This window comes from Camelus ferus, chromosome 23 (genome assembly GCF_009834535.1).
Source record: "Camelus ferus isolate YT-003-E chromosome 23, BCGSAC_Cfer_1.0, whole genome shotgun sequence".
NCBI classification, from domain to species: Eukaryota; Metazoa; Chordata; class Mammalia; order Artiodactyla; family Camelidae; genus Camelus; species Camelus ferus.
The window spans coordinates 2,223,914-2,247,501 of NC_045718.1; the positions used below are offsets into that span (position 1 = coordinate 2,223,914).

Sequence of the window (23,588 nt, forward strand, 5' to 3'; positions counted from 1 at the left end):
ATAATCCAAGTGTTCTGCTTTGCAAAGACAAGTGACTCATTTAGACCAAAGCACCTAGGCTGCCTTTGAGACATTCATTGATTTTAAATTAAAAAATAACTGCTCTGTTTTACATTAAGAGTGACAACTAAAGAACAGAGTAGGCCTTATTTAAGTTATTTGTAGCAACTCCATTGCACCTGTCTGAAGGGAAGGGGGGAGGACACACTTAAATGAGGTAATCTTACTGATCAATAATCCAGATCTCTCGATGCGCTGTAGCAGATAGTCAATTCTTGATAGAATTACTGAAAATACAGCTCGCTGTTTTTCTTATGGCTCGGGTCTTGGGTTCAGGGTACTGACTTTATTAACTTTAACTTTATTCTCCTTGAACGTTTGTCTCTTTTTCCTTTAATGTAACTATGTTGGGGTGGGGGAGGGAAGTTGAATAAAAACATTATATTCCACTTGTTCTGTAAAGATAGCCAGAAGGGAGTTTTCAGCCCTGCTGATGAGAAAAAGGTTTAGAAGGAGGAGTTGTTCTTGGATTTTGTTTTTCACCATCTTTGTAAACAGGCCTTCCTCATAAATTTTAATAGCATACAAAATTAATAAAGTTTTAAAGGCAATATTGACTTGGGAGAGTGACTTTTCAAGCAATGAGAAGCCTCCAGTTTCATACAACTAGTGCAAAGATGATGTAGAAACCAGCCATGTTAATTAATAGTCATCACTGGGCAGCTCCTGTGTGTTGGACCCTCAAATACTTCTAATTATTTCCAAAAAGAAACTTCTTAAGAAGGATGCTCCTGGCTACTTTTTTTAAAGCTTAGTTTGAACTTTAAATAAATCTAAAAGTAATAAAGACTGGCTTAGTTTTTAAAATAATCCAGAGTTAGGACTTTTCATTGACTGCCTTCTCACCTCTGCCCACCTCCTTACTCAGATATGTTAACACAGAGCAGTTTCACTGCGTGGCATTTTTGTATTATTCCTAATTATAATAGTGAAAAATGAACTGGGAGGAACTGTGTGTCTGGACTGTTCACAAACCTAGTTACCCTCTCAACACCAGCTCATCTGCATCCCATGAATCTGCCCAACTTTATTCTGCTAAATGACCTTGAATGCCTCCACATCAGATATAAACTCCAAATCCTTCATGGGGCGTATGTGGTCTAGCCCCAGTGTTCTTCTTCCGTCATATTATACAGTTCTTTCTGTAAACAGTGCTTCCCAGATATCCTGAACTACTCAAAAGTCTTTGAACAGAACAAACTCTACCATTTAGAAATACTTTCAGCAACAGATACAGAAAACCTGGCCAGCAGTGGCTCAATCTAAGAATATAGATTATGTTTTAACAGGAGGATCAGAAGCAGATAGTCCGTGGGTTGGTTTTCACAGCTCGATGACAGAAGAGCCACACTGCAGAATTCAGATTCCTACCTCATTCCCCTTTTCAGAATGTTACCTTCCCCTCCTCCTCAGCTAGTTCTGGTATCTGAGCCTGTCTGGCAGATGCTCTGCAGGAGGTAAACTACTCCAGCCTTTTCCTAGGGGGAGGTTGCAAGAGGGATCAGAGATATTAAAGGATAACTTTGTACCAAAGGGTAAAGTCGTGTCTCTTTTACTTATGTAAAATGAATGTGTGTGTGAGATTTTATTTAACTCATTGATTAATGAGGGAACCAGGCAGATGTTATAATGGGTTCAAAGAAGCACAAATGTATATGGAGTAAAAGATATTGAAGGAATGTGCAGGTGGATGCAAACTGGGTTTTCCATAGAAGGGAGGATCCTCCTTCCTCAGGACAGAATCCATTTGGATTACAATAGACAAGAATTATTCCCACTGCTTTCAGATCTCTATAAGAATTGTCAAATAGCTCCCGTAGAAGCAGAATCAGGTGACTACGGAGCCATACTCTAGAAGTATGGTTTTCCATGGAAGCACAGATTTTTCCCTACAAAGAAAAATGGTATTTTCAATAAACATGTTTAGGATTGTTATAAGGACGGAATTATGTAATCTCTAGTAATAGATTATAAAGTTCATGGTGCCGGCCATTACCACCGCTGTCCCTAATTATTTCATGTATTTATGACTTAGTCTCCCCATATGGACTTAAAACTCTTCCGGTAATAAAAATTGAAGATTCCATTTCCTTTGTATCTTCCGTCTCCTTTTTCCTACTCTCCTCATTTGCACCATCACTATGGGGTCTCATGCTTGATCAGTAGTAGATACTAGTAAGTGCTTGCTGAATAAGTGAATTTATTAATTTTTATAAAAAAGATGTGTTTTATAAAAAGGATGAGATTTAAATTTTTTTTAATTTCTATGTAGTTTTTTAGAAAAATCGATGTGTAACCATTTATGTTTTCTTGGCATTATAAACCAAGACTGCACCTCAAAATCCAATAAAAATGTTATAGTCATGCATGTTAATAAACATTTTGACATAGATATGTGTACGTATTTGTGCAAAGTTAGTCATTTATTGAATGAACTAATTTTTTAAATATTTTAATAATAATAAAGATTTATTCTGTAAAAGAGAAACAGTATGCACTCAATACAAAGAGAAGAGAACTAGACAAAACTCGTTTGCTTTTACCAATGTTGATAGATTTTCACAGTATATTTCTTTGGTTATATATACTTCTTGGATTAGCCAGATCATTAATTTTACTTTACTTTGTGCATTATAGAAAGAATCTATATTTAAAGTAATTTTACTACCCAGCTCCAATTTTTTATTATATTTAAACACCTAAGTATAAGTGTGTAAGTATATATTTTGAGTTTTACTTGAATTAATTTTTTCTTTTAAATTTTTCTCTAATAATCTTGTTTTGAAATTGGGTTCTATAAAACTTCAGGATATTACCAGACATCTCCATGAATTACTAAAAAAAAAAAATGCTTTCTAATAAACATGCTTTGTTTATTTCTGCTTCATGATCCCGGGACACTATCCCAACCCCATCTCAGGGATTATGATCCATGAAATGAACACACAGTCTTCTATAGCTTGAAAAATTTGAAGATTTTTAAATCTCTTCCCTCTTCTTCAGTTTGTCTTGATTTCCAATTGAGCCATTTCTAATTTTTCCAAAACTCTTAAATTTCGGGGTCCATGATTAGATAGAACAATCTAATCCTGACTAGCTTCAAAATTGGCAGATCTGCTTCTCAGTTCTTATACAACATGTCTTTGAAATGTTATCCTATATCATGTTGCCCCGTTTAGTATCAGTAGAGCAGCATTAATGCAATCAAATTATGTTTCCTCACCTAGCTAATACATAATTAACTACAGAGTTCTAATCATGTGAATTATAAGGAAGAACATCACTATTTCCTTTTATTTTTAAATGTTCCGAGAGAATTCACTGCTGCGTAATATCCTGAAAGAAATTGATCATACTTTTCCTGTAATATATGTTGTTCTGACAGTAAAGCATTAGTAACCAATTGATAACCTAGCAACAATATTGTGATCTCTTTAGAATAATTAATCTTAGCTATTTTCCTGTCAGAAGCAACAGTGCTTGATTTTATGTTGAGCCAGAAAGATTGCCAGTTTTGAAAATTAAAAAGCATTCCTTTTATATTATTCATTCCAGTAACAATTTATGATGGCGCATTTAGCTGCTGAACGCTTGTCAACAAACGTAATTATGTTTCGATATAAACAAGATTGGTGGTTTTACTATGCCGCTCCATCTTTGTTGAGAATGTTTTGATTTAGGTTCAGATTATACAAGCTGTGTATTTATGTGTCATTTTTTTCCCCTCCTTTGTTAATAGTTTTTTCTGATAATTACTTGTAGGCAAACAAGCATGCACTTAGGATCCCTATGCACGGGAGATATCAAACGGAGAAGAAAAGCTGCACCTTTGCCTGGACCTACTACCACAGGTAAAAGACAAGGGCTCTGGGCAGAGCACACCTACAAAGTTCATAAAGCATCCAGAGTAAAATGCGGATAATCCTTAATCACTTGCACTGAGGACGAGGCACAGTGCCAAGAAACTAAAAAAGCAGATCATTTCCCTTCGGTGTCTGGATGTGTTGTATGTTCCTTGTGTAGGTTTTTCAGGCAGCAATCACAAAAGTATCTCCTACACACCTGCCCAAATGCAAGACTTTGTGTAGGTCTTAAAGGATACAAAAACTTCAGAGGTGGTGTTTTTGGCCTCAAGAAAGTTACAAGCTTGTTGGGAAAACAAGGCATAAGTAGATGAAAAGGTAAATCACCCCAGAAGAGACAAATAGTAAAGAATTCGAAAGTATTGAAGCAGCCTCAAAACCCAAGGCCCATGTTGTAGTAGGCGGCCACCTGGCCATGAATGTGGCCATCTGATTTCCAGTCCCAGGTGTGCAGCAATCTGAGATCCATCTTTCCTGACTTAGACAGGTTAGCATTAGACTAAAAAAATTTGCATCATTTCCACCTCAAAAACCACATCATTCTAATAGCATGTCATTCTACTGAGCATGGTCCAGGGAAAACCACAAGTGCTGAGCACAGAGAGGTCATTATACCAGAGGGGACAGGAAGCCTTCCTACGCTTGGTAATGAACTATATGAATAAGATTAGCATGCATTGCAAAATCTCATGCAGGAGCAGTGTTGTAAGGGAGGTAGAAATAAAAACCTGTGATCGGATGGAGCCAACTGGGCATTAAAATGTAGACACCCACATAGGAATAAGCAACAATTAACTGTAATGGGTTTGTGATGCCGCAAACTATGAGCAAATGTTTTCTGTGTAGATACTTGATCAGTTACAATGCTGCTATTATAACATTGGCTTATTGCCTGGGATCCTTAACCATTCAAATTTATAAATGGTCTCTCTCAACTTCATTTGGTAAATCTTTTATAGAAAGAGTGATTTTTTTTTCCATGATTAATTATAGAATAGGAAAATAAGATTCATATCAACAGGAGAGTAAGCAGTGAGAAGGGAAGGAAATATAGAGAGATACAGATATATGTAGATACATAGGTATTTCTTGACATGATGATTTCAAAGGAAATAAAAGATGTGAAGCTTAAATTCTCTATTTAGGAGACCTATCCCTACTAGTTCAGCACTAGAAAAATTAAAGAATAACTTAAAATTGGAGCACCCATAATACAGTTGCTCCATCCACATAAAGTGCTACATTATGAAATTCTGCGTGTAGTTGTAAGTGTAACATCTGATCTTCATCCTCAACTTTGTTGAATTTTCAGAATTTGGAAGTAGGAAACACCTGTGTGCAGAATGTGTTTGTATTTATGTAGAATAATATTTACCACTTAATAGGGTACCAGAACCTTATTATTTGATTTTATCTTTGCAGCAACTTGATAACATAGGTGTTACTATCACCACTTTGCCCACAAAATGAAGATTCAGAGTGTTAGGTTCTTCTTAGCTACCCAAGAGGACATAATGATTGAAGGGCAAAGGGAGGATTCAAGCCGACAGCTGCATGACTCCTAAACCCATGTTCTTTTCATGACAACATACTCATGGCCTTTCTGTAAGAATATATATGTAAAGACCATCTTATTCCATATGTTTTATGCAATCATATATGTGGATATAGACTATTATGCAGTTTATATAATTTGTTTATATTTATACAGACTATTATGTATCTTAAGTGCTGTAGAAGATGTATCTAAATTTGCTGTGCAGAAATACAGAACATGCATTAGAGGACTTCAAATATATCTCTTCTTACAGGAACATAGAGCCACTTTTAGATCGAATACATGTCATAAGTTCTTCAATTTAAGTCTTTCACAAGGCAAGTGTAGGACTCTTTAATATTCCCATTCCGGTTGAATGGTCCCCTGAATTCTCTTATCTTTCAATGATTCAAACATTGGTGGCAGAAATAGTACAAGAACAGTCTTAGGAATGTGACTGAAGTGCCTCAGAGCCAGCAATAAGGAAGAGAGAGTGTCCGGGTCAGGTCCGAACACTCTGCACATATGTGAAGTGAGGAGGAAAATGCCTAATAGTTGGGGAGAGGATAATATAATTATTTCTACAAGGTGATTTCGATGTTACAACTCAGTAGCATCAGAGGAAGTCATTTATACGGAATGTGGGTATAAACATTAAACTTTAGCCTAAAACATTCATAATCTCACGGCAGCGTATTCCGGCTGGGACATTTCAGAACTGTTGTGCTTCCCATAAGACTCAAGATTTTGATTATATTACTGGACTTTTTACTTAAAAGGATATAATTCATAGAAATTTAATGCGTTTTTGTAATTACTCAAATAGTATTGGAGTAGGAGACTTATATTACTCATTTTCAGCGCATTTTTTTAAATCCGCGCATAACTGGTCCTCTCAGAGAGGAAGAGAATGAGGTTATTGAAAAGTCCTCAGTTTTAAAGAGTATCTTCTAAAACTAATGAACTCTAAGGTGAAGATTATCATCCAAACACAAGACTCAAGTCGGAAATGCTTTTGCATAAATAAACTTTGATAATGAGGTTATGAATCCTAGATCATCTTGTCTCTGAAAATTACGGTTTTCAAATTCTGGAATATAGTCAGTCACATAACAGTCTCCTATTTGCAAGCTTCTGAACTGGAGTTAGCGTGTAGAATTAAAGAAACTATTCTGACTGTTTTAGAGGCCCTTGCAGACTTCCTTAAAAAACACACATTAAATTAAAATATATTTTCACAGTTCCTTCTACCTTTAGTCAGCACTCAGTCTAAGCTGGAAAAATACAGGAGAAGGTAACACTCTCATTTGCAGTCGGGAATAAGAGTTAAAAGGCTGACAGCTTGAATGTTGTTTAACGATCCCTTCTGATTTATATATGAAATATTATGTGGTCAAACAGCAGGTTTTGAACAAGATTTGGCAAAAAATTGTCAGGAAACTATACTTAGGCACTTGAACATCCCAAACTGGGTTTATACGACAATTTAAGATGCTAAAGATCAACACTTCTATATTGTATTTATAATAAATAATATCGTATAAAAGATTTAAAGCCCCCTGTGAAATTAATAACGCCAAATCTGATCATCTTTACCTGCTGGTGTATTGAAAATTTTACTCGCCCTGTTGTAACAGTAACTTCGAAGCACAATTTGAGTCCCTTTTAAGGCTGTAGAGTAGCCAGCAGTGTTATCGGTTAACATTTATTAATTGTGACAGGAACACCGAATTTATTTCAGTGCTTTAGCTTATTTACTGCTCTTCACCTTTGTATTTTGTATTGACACAGTAAAATGAATATTGATAAGGTTAGGTATTGATTTTTAAATGTATGGCTTGTTCTCTGCCTCATTCAAAGTCACATACCAAAAGATAGTGGATGTCTCAGTAGCAAAGGATGTAGACTTAAACTATTATAAAATCAAGAACTGTTGAAGCAATAAGGTTTGCCAGGAGAATGCATTTTATAGTTTGAAAAATGTCATCTGTAAAGGTGAAGAAAAGCAGTGAGCAAAGATAGGAGGAATATTATCAACACGTTTTTAAAAGGCCATCAGCAATGTTGGTTATGGTCTTGTGTTTTTGGTAGAAGTCATAGCTTATTGAGGATTTGATAGTAAAAAGATTTAAATATGTTTATTGAGATATTGTGGCTACCACATTTTTAAAAAAATATTTTGTCCACTATGTAGTAATAAACTCATTGCTATCCACAGTATTTGCTGTTGCTATTTTGCTTTCATTGAAATATTTTCATAGGGAAAATATTCATCATAACTAGTGGACCATTTTTCTCTACATTTTAAATTATGCAGAGAGATGCCTACTGAAGGTCAGTATTTCGGTATATACATTTCTCCGGGGTAACTGTGCCTTCATGACGTGTAAGTTCTTGGCAAAAGGTTGCATTGCAGCTTTCTGTGACTTTTCTGTTTTTTTCCTCTGCTTCCTACTAATATTTCAATAATAAAATAATCTTTAGGAATATATAAAGTAATAAAGGCAGGTTGCAAATTATAAGAGGTGAAGATTTTTAAAAGGTGCTTTTTTTATTGAAGTTTAATTAATTTACAATGTTGTGTTAGTTTCTGGTGGGTATATAGCATAGTGATTCAGTTATACGTGTATATTTATTCTTTTTCACATTCTTTTTCATTATAGGTTATTATAAGATATTGAATGTAGTTCTCTGTGCTGTACAGTAGGACCTTATTGCTCATCTATTTTATATATAGTCATGTGGCTAATCCCAAACTCCTAATTTATCCCTCTCCCTCTTCCCCTTTGGCAACCATAAGTTTGTCTTCTATGCCTATGTGTCTCTTTCCGTTCTATAAGTAAGTTCATGTGTATCTTTTTTTAATTTAGATTCCACATGTAAGTGATATCATATACTTGTCTTTCTCTGTTTTACTTAGTTCACTTAGCATAATGCCCACTTAGTCCTTCCATGTTGCTGCAAATAGCAAAATTTTGTTCTTTTTTATGGCTGAGTAGTATTCCTGTGTGTGTGTGTGTTTATACACACCACATCTTCTTCATCCAGTCATCTGTCAGTGGACATTTAGGTTGCTTCCATGTCTTGGCTATTTAAATAGTGCTGCTATGAACATTGGGGTGCTTGTATCTTTTTAAATTAGAGTTTCCTTAGGATATATGCCCAAGAGTAGGATTGCTGGATCCAATGGTAATTCTATTTTTAGTTTTTTAAGTAATCATCATACTGTTCTCCATAGTGGCTGCACCAAATTACATTCCCACCAGTAGTGTAGGAGGGTTCCCTTTTCTCTGCACCCTCTCCAGCATTTATTGTTTGTGGACTTTTGAATGATGGGCATTCTTACTGGTGTTAGGTGATACCTCATTGTAGTTTTGATTTGCATTTCTCTGATAATTAGTGATATTGAGCATCTTTGCATATGCCTGTTGGCCATCTGTATGTGTTCTTTGGAGAAATGTCTATTTAGGTCTTCTGCCCATTTTTTGATTGGGTTGTTTGTTTTTTGTTACTGAGTTGTATGAACTGTTTATACAGTTAAAAATTAAGCCCTGGTCAGTCACATTGTTTGCAAATAGTTTCTCCCAGTTCATAGGTTGTCTTTTTGTTTTGTTTATGGTTTCCTTTGCTGTGCCAAAGCTTATAAGTTAGATTAGGCCCCATTTGTTTATTTTTGCTTTTATTTCAATTGCCTTGGGAGACTGGAAAAGGTGAACTTTTAATTAAAAGTCATACTGAGCATCATTAGGAGATATTTGGGGTACCCAGGCTCCTTTTCAAGGTGCTGTATCTCTTCATTTGTCCAAATCTATCTTATCAATAATTACATTTTTATTTTCTTTTATTGCTGGATTTCTTTGACCACTATAGGTTTTCTTATCTCTTCCAGGATTTTAAAACAGGCAGATTTTTTTTGGAGGGGGGGTGGCTTATTGTTATTAATTTTGAAACCAAACTATATCCAAACATATCAAAAGCCTAGGTAATATATATCTCTCCCCCTTTTGGATCTATGGACCACCAGACTACCTTTCAGTTATGTGTCTCAGAGTTTTCAACAGCCCTCCATTGCCATATGGTACAAGAAACACTTAGACAGAGGATAAGCACACATATTAGATAGAAAATCATTGCTATTCCAACTATTTTCATATTTATAATCTTTTATGACTAAACAGTTTGAAAATACTCCTGGAAATGCTTAATAAAAATACTCCTGGACATTTCATCTAAAGAGAAAAAACTCTCTCTTTAGATGCATAGTTGTGACTATAGGAAGGAAAGAGAGAAATGGTCCTAAGCAGCCCCCATGCCTATTCCAGCCTCAGAAACCTTGAGACAGGTTGGTTTGTGCCCTCGCAGAAGGAGAACCAAGCCAGGGAGCTGGGTGTAAGGCTCCTTATCAATCCAGAACCTCTGAAAAGCTCTACCTTCAGAACAGGGCATGCTAGAAACAAAACTCACCCACAAGCAAAGGGAAATAAAAAACCGGGTGTCTGGTCTCCAAGTAGAAAGCTCTCTGAAGATTTGTAACCAAGAGCCTACCCTCACGTGAGTTTCTGGTTTAAAATTACACTGAGCCAAAAATGATCATAAAAACTGGTCTCTGAAGCACATGCGGAACCACTCTAGTGGTGCCTGCCTTCAACCTCAAGCCTCAAGAATCAAGTGAAACCTACAGAAGATGACCTCACAGATCAAAACTGAGAGAATTAGTTATAAAAACAGATGCAGAAACGAAAGGGAATAACTGGAAAAAGGAAAGACACATATGGTAAAGAACCATGTAGAATTTTGAGATTATTTTATTTATTATGAAAAATCTTGAAAATGATAAACTCACTGGACAAGTTGAAGAGCATATTAGACACAGCCAAAAAAATCAGAGAATTTTAAGAGTGATCTGAAGAAACTACCTAAAAGAAGCACAAAGGTATAAAAATATGGGAAATATAAGAGAATAACCAAGGTACCTGAAGGAGCATGAAGTTCAATACTCATCTGATAAAACTTCCAGAAAAAGTAGGAAGAATAGGGAGATATCCTATTCCAGGAGAATGGAGACAGAATTCAGTGATAATGACAGAATTTTTACAACTGAAGATAAACTCGAATCTTCATACTCAAAAAACAGAAGTCTTTACGGGGAAACAGTAAATATAAATGAAGTCATACTATCGTAAAACTTCAGAACAGCAAAGACAAAGAGAAGAACTTAAGAGCCGTTTACTCACTATGTGGTACCAGTCAAGTACTTCATCTCTCTGAGACCCATTACAATTCCTCCCTTGCACAGTTGTTAATAAGGAATTTAGATGGTGAAATGTCAGATGCCTAACAAGTAAACCACATGCCAGGTACGTGGTAGGTAAACCATGAAGGGTCTTCTTTATATTATAGCAAAGAAACATCCCTGTGTGCCTTCAGAACGAATGCAGTTTTAAGATTTGTTTTAGTTTTTTGAAAACACTATTCTTTGATCCATAATCATTCCAGAAGAAATATATTTCGGTATAACCAAAACATCAGTTAATAAAAACACTCCCTTCTCCAAACATGTCAATACAGACCATGTCTTTCATTCTCAACTATGCAAAGTTTTTAATCACTTTGGAAGAAAAAAACCTAATGTTACATTTCATTGTTTAGAAAGAAAAATATATGGTATCACTCATATGTGGAATCTAAAAAAGAAAAAAGAAAGAGGACACTAATGAACTCATCTACAAAACAGAAACAGACTCACAGACATAGTACACAATTTTACAGTTACCGGGGGAAAGGGATAAATTTGGGAGTCTGAGATTTGCAAATGTTAGCCACTATATGTAAAAATAGATTTTAAAAAATTTCTTCTGTAGAGCACAGGGAACTATATTCAATATCTTATAATAACCTTTAATGAAAAAGAATATGAAAACGAATATATGTATGTATATGCATGACTGGGACATTGGGCTGCACACCAGAAGTTGACACATTGCAACTGACTATACTTCAATTTTAAAAAAAAAGAAAAAAAAATTAAGTGCCTTGTATTTTTAAGCAGTTAACTGAACTGATTTTAACAGAATTCACATGAAAAACATCTGCAATTTTGCAGAGTGTAAAATGGTCTGAATTAGGCTTTTCCATATTAAAAAATGAAACAGTTAAAACGTTTGACAGAGTAGTAACACCTACCACTTGCTCACGTCTCAAACTGTGCTCAGTGCTTTTTCTTAACAGCAAAGATCCACGTCCCTAAATTAGTTACTGAGAACAGAGGACAGTATTGCAACTTGCAGTTTTAATGACATCACAAACAATAACAGCAGGAGCCCTGCTCTTCAGCTGGATGGTAGAGTGATGGGGAGAGAGGACGGGAAGAAAGACGGAGCACAGACCATGAAAAGCCTTCTGAATACGGGGTCGGGCCTGAAGCGAGTGCCCTCGCTGTTATGTGGGAAGCAGCATGTGTCACCTCCCCTTCCATTGGCTGTTTATCCAACATCAATACAACACTTTAGGAGCCAAATTACTAAACAAGCTGCCAAGTAGGCCTGCAGTCAGCTGGATAGATTAGCAGCTAAGAGAGGCCGATACAAGATTTTCATCTCTTGAGCCAATTACGCAAGTGAATTACCATCCACAATACTCTTTGGAAGATTTGAGGGGGAAAGGACTGACTCAGCTGTAATAGATACAAGAGACCCAGTACAAAGGGGGCCGGGAGCGGGAGCTGGCAGAAGGGTTAGCAGGCTACGGATTGCTAAAATTGCCCGAGCAGGAGGAGAGCCTCCTAGGAAAGGACTTAAAGGATTTAGCACCGCCAGGAGCCAAAGAAAAGGAAATTATGGTTGTTGGATGCTGTGCTGAGACTGAGCTGTTCCACTCCCATGTCTTAATCTCATAAAAGAAGGATGAGAGACCAACAGTAGATCTCACTCTAGAGTCATTTTCCATGAAAAATGATGTATCTGTTTTGTTTTTTTTTAAGTTGTATAGAAAAGCCACTGTTTTTTGTTTGTTTCGGGAATCTGTGTTTCTATGGGGAAAGATTTAGCATTTGAGAAATTAAATACTCTTTTTTTTATTTTAAAGATAATGCTGTATTTTATTTCATTTTTATCAAGAAAAGAAATGAAACCAGCATTAAGAAGAAAGAGAATGAAGTCTTTTCTCCCTATCTGAAAACCAAGCATGGGAGGACTAGGGTACCCACGTCTGGGCCACCATGCTTGAAACACCAGCATTTTTAAATTATAATAGTGAATCGGTTATTTGCTCTTCACTTCAGAACCGAGAATTGACCACAGTTTAGCAGTTTTCACAGAGATGTTTTAAATTGGCCTCATATTTTTTTTCTTAACTATTAAACACATTTTATACCTGAACATTTGTGTATCAAAAATATGATTAAGCAGATGTGCAGGCTAAAGCAGCATTAAGGCCTCTGATCTGATCCTAGCTTATAGATGGAATTAAATTAATTCATGGCAATCGCTAAAAAATTAGGGACAGAAGGCAAAATGCTAGTACACCATTAACCTGACATACCTGATCAGCAGCTGTTCTGAAAAAAATCAGATGCCTTGGTGGTCTGTCTTTGTTGTCACCGTTACCATAATTCCAAAATAAAAACTTAATTGCTGTTTTGTTATTATATTAAACAAAAAGCTTCTCTTTGTTTTATTTGGTAAGAGGACGATTTTTTTATATTTTATATGTATATGCATATTTTATAGTTAAATATATATATAAAATCTTCATATAGTTGTATTTTGCCTTTGTCAGGAAGGAGGCAAATGATGTTAGTCAAGAATTTTTCTTTGATACCAGCCATTCAAGCAGTTCGCAATTGAAGGTTTTCTCTATTACATGTGAAGATACTTGTTTTCAGTGAGCCAAGAGCCAATGTGACAAATCCAAAACCAACTCATTATTGCGGCAACCCACTTCTCACGCCCTGTAATGAAGTTAGCAGATGGCAGCAGTGTACCCTATTCTCAGTCTTAAAATGCACCAAAAATGGAGACTATCAAAATGTTCAAGAAAGGTCTTTCAAAAATCAGTTGAAGATTGCTCCGTAGTTTCAGTTATAAAACTCTTCGGTTTTAGCTATAAACTCATCAGTTCAGTTGTAAAACTCGTCCTTGGCACTTTGCAGGTATAAGATTCTCTAAGTTAGAATCATGAGGAACAACCCACTTGCCGTTCCCCAGAAGGACAGATGAAACCTAGTGTAACTTCAACCTTGACATTTCTTTTATTATTTATTATCATTTTATTTTTCACTGTGAAAGACTTACACCAGAGAATATGTGGAAATGTGTAGGTGCTGTCCTCTGTAGTCCCCTCTGTAGGTAATATTTATGTTACTATTATTGGTGTTCAAGGATCCTTCTGGTGCCTCATATCACCATCCTAAACACAGTCTTAGAGGAAGCAGTAGGACCAAGAGTCCCCATCCTGGGGGGGGGGGGGTGTCGAAAGTGCTGTCACAGTCCCAAATCAGAGATGGATGATGATGGGAAAGAGGTGGAGGGACGATGTGGGTTGGGATCAGAGAGCCATCTGACTCAAGCCTTTGAGAGTAGTGAGTGATTTTGTGAACAACTGCCCATTTCAACCCTCAGACGGTCTCGGAAAACACAGCCCACATTTCACAGCAGAAATACACTGGATCCAGGACTGAGCTGGTGTGCCGCAGGCATCCCGCAGACCTCTGGAAAGTGGGCCACCTGTCTCCCTGGAGGCCTGGGGAGGGAATGGCCGGCAGACACTAGCCCTGTAAGTTCGTGGCCTCCGAGTCCTACAGCGGCCTTTTTGGGAGGCCCTGGTAGAGGAGACTCCACTGAATATCTTCTCACTAAGACAAAGGTTGTTTTAAGATAACTTCATCCCTTTTCTTTCCACACAGCCTCTCCTATTAGTTTGTTTGATCATCACTTCCTTAATTATCAAGGAAGAGTAACCACAAGAAATGATCCGGTAACTGAGTTTTGATTGCTTTGTATTAACGCCTGTCTTACAGACGAGAAGACAGCAGCCCAAAGAGGGCAGATCACTTAATCAGCTCCTGAGTGGTAGAGCTGAGACTCTAACCACAGCCCTCTTTCCATTGATCCCTCTGCTGCACCAAGCCACTCATCCAAAGATGAATAAACAGCCCTCCCGGGTGCCTTGCTAAAGAAAACCTTAGGAAAATGTGGTTTTCTTAACCTAAAGAGTATCTTCACCTGAGTTCATACTAATGTGTTTTTTTGGTCATTTTGTAATTTCAGGATTAGTAGGAGAAAATGCCCAGCCAATCCTCGAAACCAACATTGGAAACCGAATGCTGCAGAACATGGGCTGGACACCGGGGTCAGGCCTCGGGCGAGACGGCAAGGGGCTCGCTGAGCCGATTCAAGCCGTGCAGAGGCCCAAAGGGCTAGGACTCGGATTTCCTCTACCAAAAAGCACTCCCGCCACCACTGCCCCCAGTTCAGGAAAATCCGCCTAAGCGGAGAAGCACAGGAGAGATGTTTTACAAGTCTGATTTGCTACTCGCATCTACCCCATTGTTCTCAGATCGCAACATAGCTTCTGTGTTCGAAGCACAAATCTGCCACCGCCTCGCCCCTGTCGCTCTAGCTTCCTCGCCGCGCCGAGTCCTGCCGCAGTGATAGAAATGGGATTTCATCACAGGTCATGGTGCTAAAGTAAAAGCCTTTCTTTACCTTTTCACATTTTTCAGTGATTCCAGCTCCTAGGTATGAAGAACAGCTCGTTTCTCTTATTTATTTTGATCTCATACGTCAGTAACGTCTAAAGGTTTAGCGTGATTCACTCGTGTGTGTGTGTGTGTGTGTGTGTGTGTGTGCACGCGCGCATGTGGTACCCGAGCTCGTCCAGAGGTTTCTGAAATGGGATCGGCCGGAAAGGGTTGTGTCTCACGTCATCCCCGTCTGTTGTAACCGTAGACACCTGTCACCACAGCAGTGAAGTCCCAAGCAAGTCTTTGTTTGAGAGGCTGGTCAGTTTCATATTCCCTGAAATTGGCTTTTTTTTGTTAAGGTGTCACCCGGGCGTCTTCAATCCTTGGACAGTGGAGTATGAAGTTCACAGCTGACAAACAGCAATTAATGTTGCCCTCTGACATTTTGACAAAAATAAACCTCATCATTATGATCACCAGAGTGCCCTCAACAATTACTTTAATGCAGATTTTACCAATTTTACCTCATTTAAAACATAAAATAATTATTGAAAGAAAAGAAGTGTATTTTTTAAATTCACCATGACTGAACAGTAAATTCTGTTCATCCAAACTTACTTCTACCTCTTTCTTCCCAAAGGGTGATATTTTTTTAAGAGCAACTCAACTGTAGTAAACTGATTTTAAATTTTAACTATTGGAGTAAATTAGAGTATCAAATCAATTTATTTGAAGATTTAAATGGCTCTCCCAAGAATTCAGATTTCTAGCAATGATCCAGACCATTTACAAGGTGAACAAAAAAATAAATAAATAAAGAATGGTACTGCTTTGCCCTTTCTAACATTTAAGCAGTACTTTAAAACCAAGCCAAACAAATCGTTCTTATTATGTGCCTAGTCTTGCTATGTCTGAATCACCTGCTTCACTACGTCGGATTTGAAACTGCTCTGTTTAGATGTTGGTTAGTTACCATCTTTCTTCTTAAGGACTAATATTCTCTTTGTAATGATCTTTATTGGTTGAGTAAAGGCCAAGATAACACAATGTGAATCACATTTCTAAGGGCTTTGTTTTTCTAGAGTGTTAGGTTCACAGCAATATTAAGGGGAAGATGCAGAGACTTCTCAGCCACCCTCTGCCCTACACATGAACAGCCTTGCCCATGAACAGCATCCCCCATGAACAGCATCCCCATGAACAGCATCCCCCATGAACAGCATCCCCATGAACAGCATCCCCCATGAACAGCATCCCCATGAACAGCATCCCCCATGAACAGCATCCCCATGAACAGCGTCCCCATGAACAGCGTCCCCCATGAACAGCGTCCCCCATGAACAGCATCCCCCATCAGAGTGGGACATTTGCTACAGCTGGTGAACCTACATTGACACGTCATCATCCCCCAAAAGCCACAGTTCATACTACAGTTCACTCTTGGTGTTGAACATTCCATGGGCTTGGACAAACGTGTATGCACCATCCATCATACAGAGGCGTTTTATGGTGATAAAATTCCTTTGTGCTCCTCTACTAGGTTTTTGAAAATTTGTAAATCCCAAGACTTTTTTAAAGAGGGGAAAGGAGATTTGTGCATGTAGTAGAGCTGTCCCAGGTGGTCCCTGAAAGGAAGTACTGCCAATGAGGGAAAGGAAGGTCGGCCTGCTATGTGAAAGGCTTGGTGATTTGCCAAAGTACACGTCCCTTTTAAGAATTATCTTCTTTCCTAGAGGTATTGTGGTCAGAGGACAGGTTGGTTAGGGAACTAGAGCACCAGGTGAGCTGCTCTTTGAGCACATTCTTGCTGGATGAAGTAGCCCTTTTGTATGATTATTTTCTACACGTTCATTACTTAGAAATTTGCCATTTTTAAAAAATGATTTTTGTTAAATGCCCATTCTATCTACGTAAGGGGTCAAAGTTGGAGGAGATTGTCTATATTTTGGTTTAAAACTTCTTTGTGGTCATGTATCACGAGCTAGGATCTGTTCAAAAGTGTTTTGGGTTTTTTGTTTTTTTGGTTTTTTTAACTAATTCCATTGCCTGAAGATCTTCTGAAATCCTAGCATTTTGAAGAGCCAGATTTGGAGCTACCAATAACACACAATGAAGTTATCGTGAGACTGACTGACCCCAGGCTCCGGAGGACTTAGCCCACTCCTTTTTCACAGAGAAAGAGCAGAGCACAGAGCAGGCAGCACAAGGGAATCCCTCAACTAAATACTGAGCTTTATGAATACTTTTTACTGTCCTCCTGGACGGTGCTAGTCTTCTGAAACAACCCCTCTGAGCGCCTCCTCCCTGAGCTTGGGTGTGCTCTGTCTCTGCCCTCCCCAGATAATTCATCTCTGTAGTTTCACTCAATAGAAGAAAGGCCTCAATCTTGATATCTAGAATCCTCTAAGTAGCTCACAGACGACTGAAAATATTTCTTGCTCTAAGGAAGTGTTTAAGGAGATCGAATCCGAGACTCAGTGTTCAGAGCAGAGCAGTGGCGATGTCCCAGGCTGCCCCGTGCACTCACGCAGACCTGCACCAGGAGCACATGCATCCCCTCACGTTCCAGTCCTTAAGGGAAATCACGGCACACCCAAAGTCCTGCTTGGACTGGAACTTTATCAGAGAAATAAACACAATGGAAAAATGGAATTTTTAATGTCAGTCAGACATCTTTTAAGGTATGAAGTTCACTAATGTATGTTTTATATATAGTAATAGCTAATTTTGACCACTTACTATGCCCATAGAACTCAAAGCATCCAAAGGAATTCATGCTTTAGAATGTATCAATCATATCTCTTTAAAAAGATGGTAAGATTTTTCTCTTCGCTTTCATAAAGCCACTCGTCTACAGTTTCTAAAGCCTCATGTCAAATTACATGCTTGTGCTCAAAATTTTAGAGTGCATAGGTCCTTTCCGTTACCTTCCAAATCATCCATTGCCCAGCAGCAGCCGAGAGAGGCTGAGCGTGGCTCTATTAGCAAATTAACTTTTTGCCTTTATATACTTGTTATAGTTGATATTGACCAGATTGTGTCCTGGGGTCATTTCCTTCCTTCCTTCCTTCCTTCCTTCCTTCCTTCCTTCTTTTTCCCTAATGTTTAAGGCTATGTTCCCCTCAAATTTCTTTGCCTTTATTTTTAAATTTTATGGTACCCCTTTAAAAGAAAATCCATTGCTAACTGAAATTTACCAATTAGTTGATCTCAGTGTTTGAATACATAGATTTTTATAACTCATACCGTAGCCATCAAACAAAAGATAAGACAGTAGGGTTAAAGGTATGATATGCCTGATGTATACTTATAGGTGTGTTTACAGGGCACATATGTGTGCAATATACAGACATGATTGCAAAATACTGCATTTTATTGATATGTTTATTTTAACATTGTGAATTGATATTCTTGCAATTAATTGAACTGACAGTTGCTTCTGTTCAATCTGTTTTTGTTTTGAGCAGATATTTCACAAAAGAGAAAAATCACTGTTGACATGCTTCTTAAAACTATTTCCTCCTATACTTTTTCTTTAAGAAAAAAAAAGTGATCTAAATTGGTATTGTAAAATGAATTTGTTTAGCAAAGAATATTTTGGATTTTTTTTTCTTTTGGTAGAAAGATATATTAATAATACAACAAAGAATGAAAGAATAAATGTAATGTTTAAGAATGTTATTTATAAGCAGTCCTTGTCTTTGTGCTTTAAATGTTTCCCTCTTAAAGTAATAAAAAAAAATAAAGTGGAAGGACTTTAAATGTTTTTAATTACTACCCATTGACAATTAACATTTAGCAGTGCAGTTAAATTCATTGTTAATCTTTAAGCCCTGAAAAATTTCAATATTGTCCAAAAAAAAATCTAGAGAAAAAAAAATGGTAAACATATTTGACTCATTTATTCACAGCTGATTGTGACCTGTTCTACCACATTTTCCTGTTTTTGTTTTTGTTCTTCCCTGAAGCTGGACTAGACCAACTGGCTTCAGGTCTGTCACCATTCAAAGATTCTGATCCTGAAGCAGCAAGTGCAAGTTCTCTCTGACAACTTGCCAGATGTCAGTCAGCATCGCACGCGTCACGGTCCCTCCACTTCCTTCTGGGAAATTGTGCCTCATAAACATGCTCCGATCCTTTAACTATTTTATACGAATTAAATTGTGGAGATCTGTTTGCTGTAGGAAGCATCTCACTACGTCGACAAAATTTTATCTTTTCTCCCAAAAAACTGAGTTGTTAGTTGTTAGAGTTAGTAGATTTTTTTTTAATCCAATAGGTATTAAATACTCATTTATTGAACAGGCTTGCAGTAATATATACTCAACTGACAAGTGGACCATGAAGGCGCCTTCTGCTGGGTTCCTCCTAAGCAAAGACTCATCACTTTACACACCTGACATTTTAAGTAGATCCAGATTTGTCTCTAGCGAGTCAGTGCCATTAACTGCCAGGAGTATGATCTACTATTGCCACTTTTAGTTTTATCTGTACATTAGAGTTGTCTTCTGTCTTTGAATTGTCAGACAGTTTAAATCATTCTCAGATTCACAGACCTCACTCCTCTTGCAGGATCAGAATGTCCTGTGTTTCCGCCTTAATCTTTCAAGGATGAACTTACGTAACAATTGAAGGTGATTTTTGTGTTTCTTTAGTTTTTTTTTTCCCTTAGTTTGAATATTCAAAATACATTACTAGCATTTTAAATGTGTGTTTAATACTTGATCTTTTGGCTACAAAACGGTAGAGACAAGACTATTATGACAGCATCCCAAGCAAAAAAATTAACACCCAAAATTATTTTCCACCAGTTTTCATCTTCCTATTAAATTTTAAGAAAATGTTTATTTCTTCCTGAAGGCAGCATTCTTTAATAAAAGCAGAAAGGATAAGAAATACTATACTAACTCATTATATGCAAAAAAAAAATGCTTTCCGAAAGCAAACAAATTCTTATATCTCTTATTGAGGTGAATTTCTTCAAATCCCAGAATTTCATAGCTATGATGAGCAAAAGATTTTGGTGGGGGTGGTGGGGAATTAAGGTTTTGTTAGATGGCTGTGTGGCTCATCTAATTCTAAAGACTATAATTGATGGTGGAAACTGTAGATAACCCACGTTTCACATAGGAGGTAAGGAATTCACAAAACAATTTTTTAAGTGGATGTGAAGCCCTTGGGAGCACACATTAAAGCTATGAAACTTAAAGAACAAAACCACAGTATTCCTAAAACAATGACCATAGTGTCTTTAGGTTCTCAGCAGCCAGCCCAGGGGTCAGTAATCTGTGAGGCTAGGTTCTTGACCCGCCCCCATCTTTAAATACCTGTCCTTTTATTGTACCACTTCTGATTCCTTTCCACACATTTTGGTCTGCATCACGTACTTTAGTATCACAGGACAGCCTTCCAAAATGAGGAAACAATCACAAGCACCCAGGACACCCGCGTGTCCTGACTCCCATCCCATTGTGTTTCTCCATGATGTCCCTTAACAACTCAGCTAGAAACAAGCAGCAGATTTCTTCCCCACTCAGTGAGTAATTGTCTGCGCCGCAGTGACAGATGTGCAATATAGCAGCTTCTTCAGGAAAAAATTAACAGTTTGTCCAGCATGTCAGCTCGCTCTTTTTAGTGCTTGGGAGGTCTTGGCCCCATTATGGATGATTTAGAAATTGAGGCAAGCAAAAACCAGCTGCCTGCGCTGAAAGCCTTCGTTAGTCGCCCTCATCTGCATTCCAGGACTCACTCACGTCGAGAAATTGGTGGAGCCCCTCTGGCCACACAATGAGTAGGCGCTGACAATGCCTTGATTTGTTGAGAGAGCGAATAAATGGGTTTTTCAGAAGATGAGGAAATATCACCATTACTGGACAATTTGCAGCATTTTATCTGTTCTTCAAACATGTCACTTTTGTTATTGTTGCATGGTAATTACATAGTGAAACGGAAAGAAAACAAATTCAGGTTACGTATTCAGATGGATTGCAAAATCATATAATCCTGATAAATGCCCATTTATGATACACATGGATGAAAGGTTCATTTTAATTCTGAATGGCCAGCTCAGCCATAAATAGGATATAGGATTAAATTCCAGGGAATCTGATTACATAAAAGCAAATAGTCTTTCTCTTCACTTTTTCAGATCCGGGACATTCAGGGAGATACCATGAGTCATATTCACAAACACGACTTTGCTGAGACAATACCAAAAGTAAATTCAGAATTGCATTCTGAAAAAGGACGAGAGCTTTCCGTGAGGCTAGAGAGTTATCTTGTTCTGGAGGTGAGTCCATCCTAAAGGCTTCTCAAGAAGCAAGTGGACCGAGGCAGAAAGATTTCCAGTTCAGAGGAACAGTTCTACATTCTGAACTTTTACTTTCCTGGTCACGTCTGCAATCTCACCAAACATTTAGATACTAGAAACCAAATGCTTTTTCTTGTGTTCCTCTTTCTAAGATGATTTCTCCCCCATCCCCAGTCCCTGTTATTGTTAAAGAGTGTTGCCTGTAGCAGTTTAGCCGAGCACACAGATAATAAAGAGCATGGAGATGAAAAGGAACAGGGGGCAGCACCCCACGACTGCCACTTAAAGTGTTGGGTGTGTCAAGTGATGAGTCTTTGCTTAGTAGGAACCCAGCAGAAGGCACCTCCATCGTCTCTTATCAGGTAAATACATACTACCATGAATCTGTTAAATCAGTGAGTATTTAGTACCTGTTGGCTCCTAAGTTTGCTGTGGCAGGGAAAGAGAGAGAGAAGAGGCATGCTGGTACTTAACTGCTTTGACCCAGGGGTGACACGTGTCACTTCTGTTCAGGGTCCACTGGCCAGAACTGGTCGCCTGGGCCCAAGAGGAGGGCAAGGAAGCAACAGGAAGTAGGGGGCACGTGGACATTTCTGAGCACTACGTCTGCCATGGTTATTTATGCCATGGTTATACTATTCCTACACAGTCCTAATATGACATGTCCAGACTGTTCAAAATCAAATCAGCATCTACCATATTTCATTGTGTCTAAGATGCCATCAAGTTTAAGATGCACCTTAATTTTAAGTGGAAGGAAGGAAGAGAAAGAAAGAAAGAGAGAGAGGAAGGAAGGAAGAAAGAAAGAAGGAAAGAAAGAGAGAGAGGAAGGAAAGGAAGAAAGAAAGAAGGAAAGAAAGAAAGAGAGAGAGGAAGGAAGGAAGGAAGGAAGAAAATGCTGATAAACCATGATCCCCTACCCGTGGCAAGATGCCGCCATCCCAGTCTCAGAAATACTAAAATGTGAGAAACTAATTAAATATGCTCATAAGTATCAAAAGAATGGCGCAGAGAAAAAAAATCTAAGGAATATCGGGGAAGGCTGCATGGGTAGGTAGGATTGGAGCTGCTCCTTGAAGAATGATAGGGTTTGACTAGAAACAAGGAGGTTCACTTGTACCAGTAGCTGCGTCTGTTGTGTTGACATTCTGTGGCATAAATGGCGCAAGCACTGGAATTACTCCAGGCTAGAGTCAATGCCCAGCCCTAATGCCTTCTGTATATTTGGGGGCTAATCTCAAAAGTTTCATGCTTTTTTGCTTAAGTTAGAAATAATAATAACTACCTCACTGAGTTGTTAGGGTTAAATGTAATAATGCACATAAAATACCCTAGCAGTGTCTGGTACACAGTAGTTGCTCTAAATCAGACAACTTTTTCTTTTCCAGTTTCTAATACAGTGATAAGTTGTTCTTGTTTGTTCACTCTTCTGGTTGAGGGGAGAAAGTCAGAAGTGTTAACATATTTTTAATTTGCTAACAGTTCCCAAAAAAGAGAAATGATATTAAATAATCTTTCTAATTTCATAGCCATCAATGGGCATACTCTTAATAATAAACTTCTGCTATGACTCCAAGTAATAAGGTTTTTAAAAATCCATTCAACTAAAACCTGTAAACAACAAAAATACAGAATTCAGCCACCTGCACTCAATAATTTCTTACTAGTGGAATGGAAATCAACCAGGAACCACTGGCCATTCCCGCCAAGACCTTGGAACCGCCATGGCCTCTCATACCTCTATTCTTACGGAAGTGGGAGATACAGAACCCATTGAGAATGTCATTGGCCCAGGACTAATGCTAATGCTATGACAAATTCCTTAGAGAGGCTTGAGATGCTTAATTTGGGATTCCGTCTTTTTCCAGAATCTTTTTGAGGACATATTCTAAAACAGTGCCAAACCTCAGAGCACATAGGAATCACCAGGAAAGGACTTGACACATTGAGATTCTCAGACTCCATTCTCAAAAAGGTACCTGAGGGTGAGAATGCAGTGGAAAAAGACTGTCCTGGAAGAACCAAATTAGGTAGTTTCCAAACCTTCGCCCAGCCTTCTCTGGTAGACCCTCTTGGGTCATCTGCCCCAGCTCTCTTCTGGGATCTGTTCTCAACACACCACCACCCTTCCATCCT

At 38.0% G+C, this 23,588-nt stretch overlaps 1 protein-coding gene and 1 long non-coding RNA gene across 2 annotated transcripts in view; one reads left to right on the forward strand and one right to left on the reverse strand.

The window, feature by feature from the left end:
* GPATCH2 (G-patch domain containing 2) overlaps nt 1-16,401 on the forward strand; it is a 135,105-nt gene extending 118,704 nt beyond the window's left edge. Inside the window, exons 9-10 of the mRNA XM_014562165.2 lie at nt 3,823-3,911; nt 14,727-16,401. Coding sequence (XP_014417651.1) covers nt 3,823-3,911; nt 14,727-14,947 — 310 coding nt within the window. The 3' untranslated portion in view covers nt 14,948-16,401. The remainder of the gene's footprint in view (nt 1-3,822; nt 3,912-14,726) is intronic.
* Nucleotides 16,402-18,106: 1,705 nt separating this feature from the next.
* Nucleotides 18,107-23,588, reverse strand: LOC116659328. The gene is made up of 3 exons (XR_004314647.1): nt 23,578-23,588; nt 19,239-19,244; nt 18,107-18,240 (listed from the first exon to the last, which is right to left on the reverse strand). It is a non-coding gene; the product is annotated as an uncharacterized LOC116659328 (long non-coding RNA).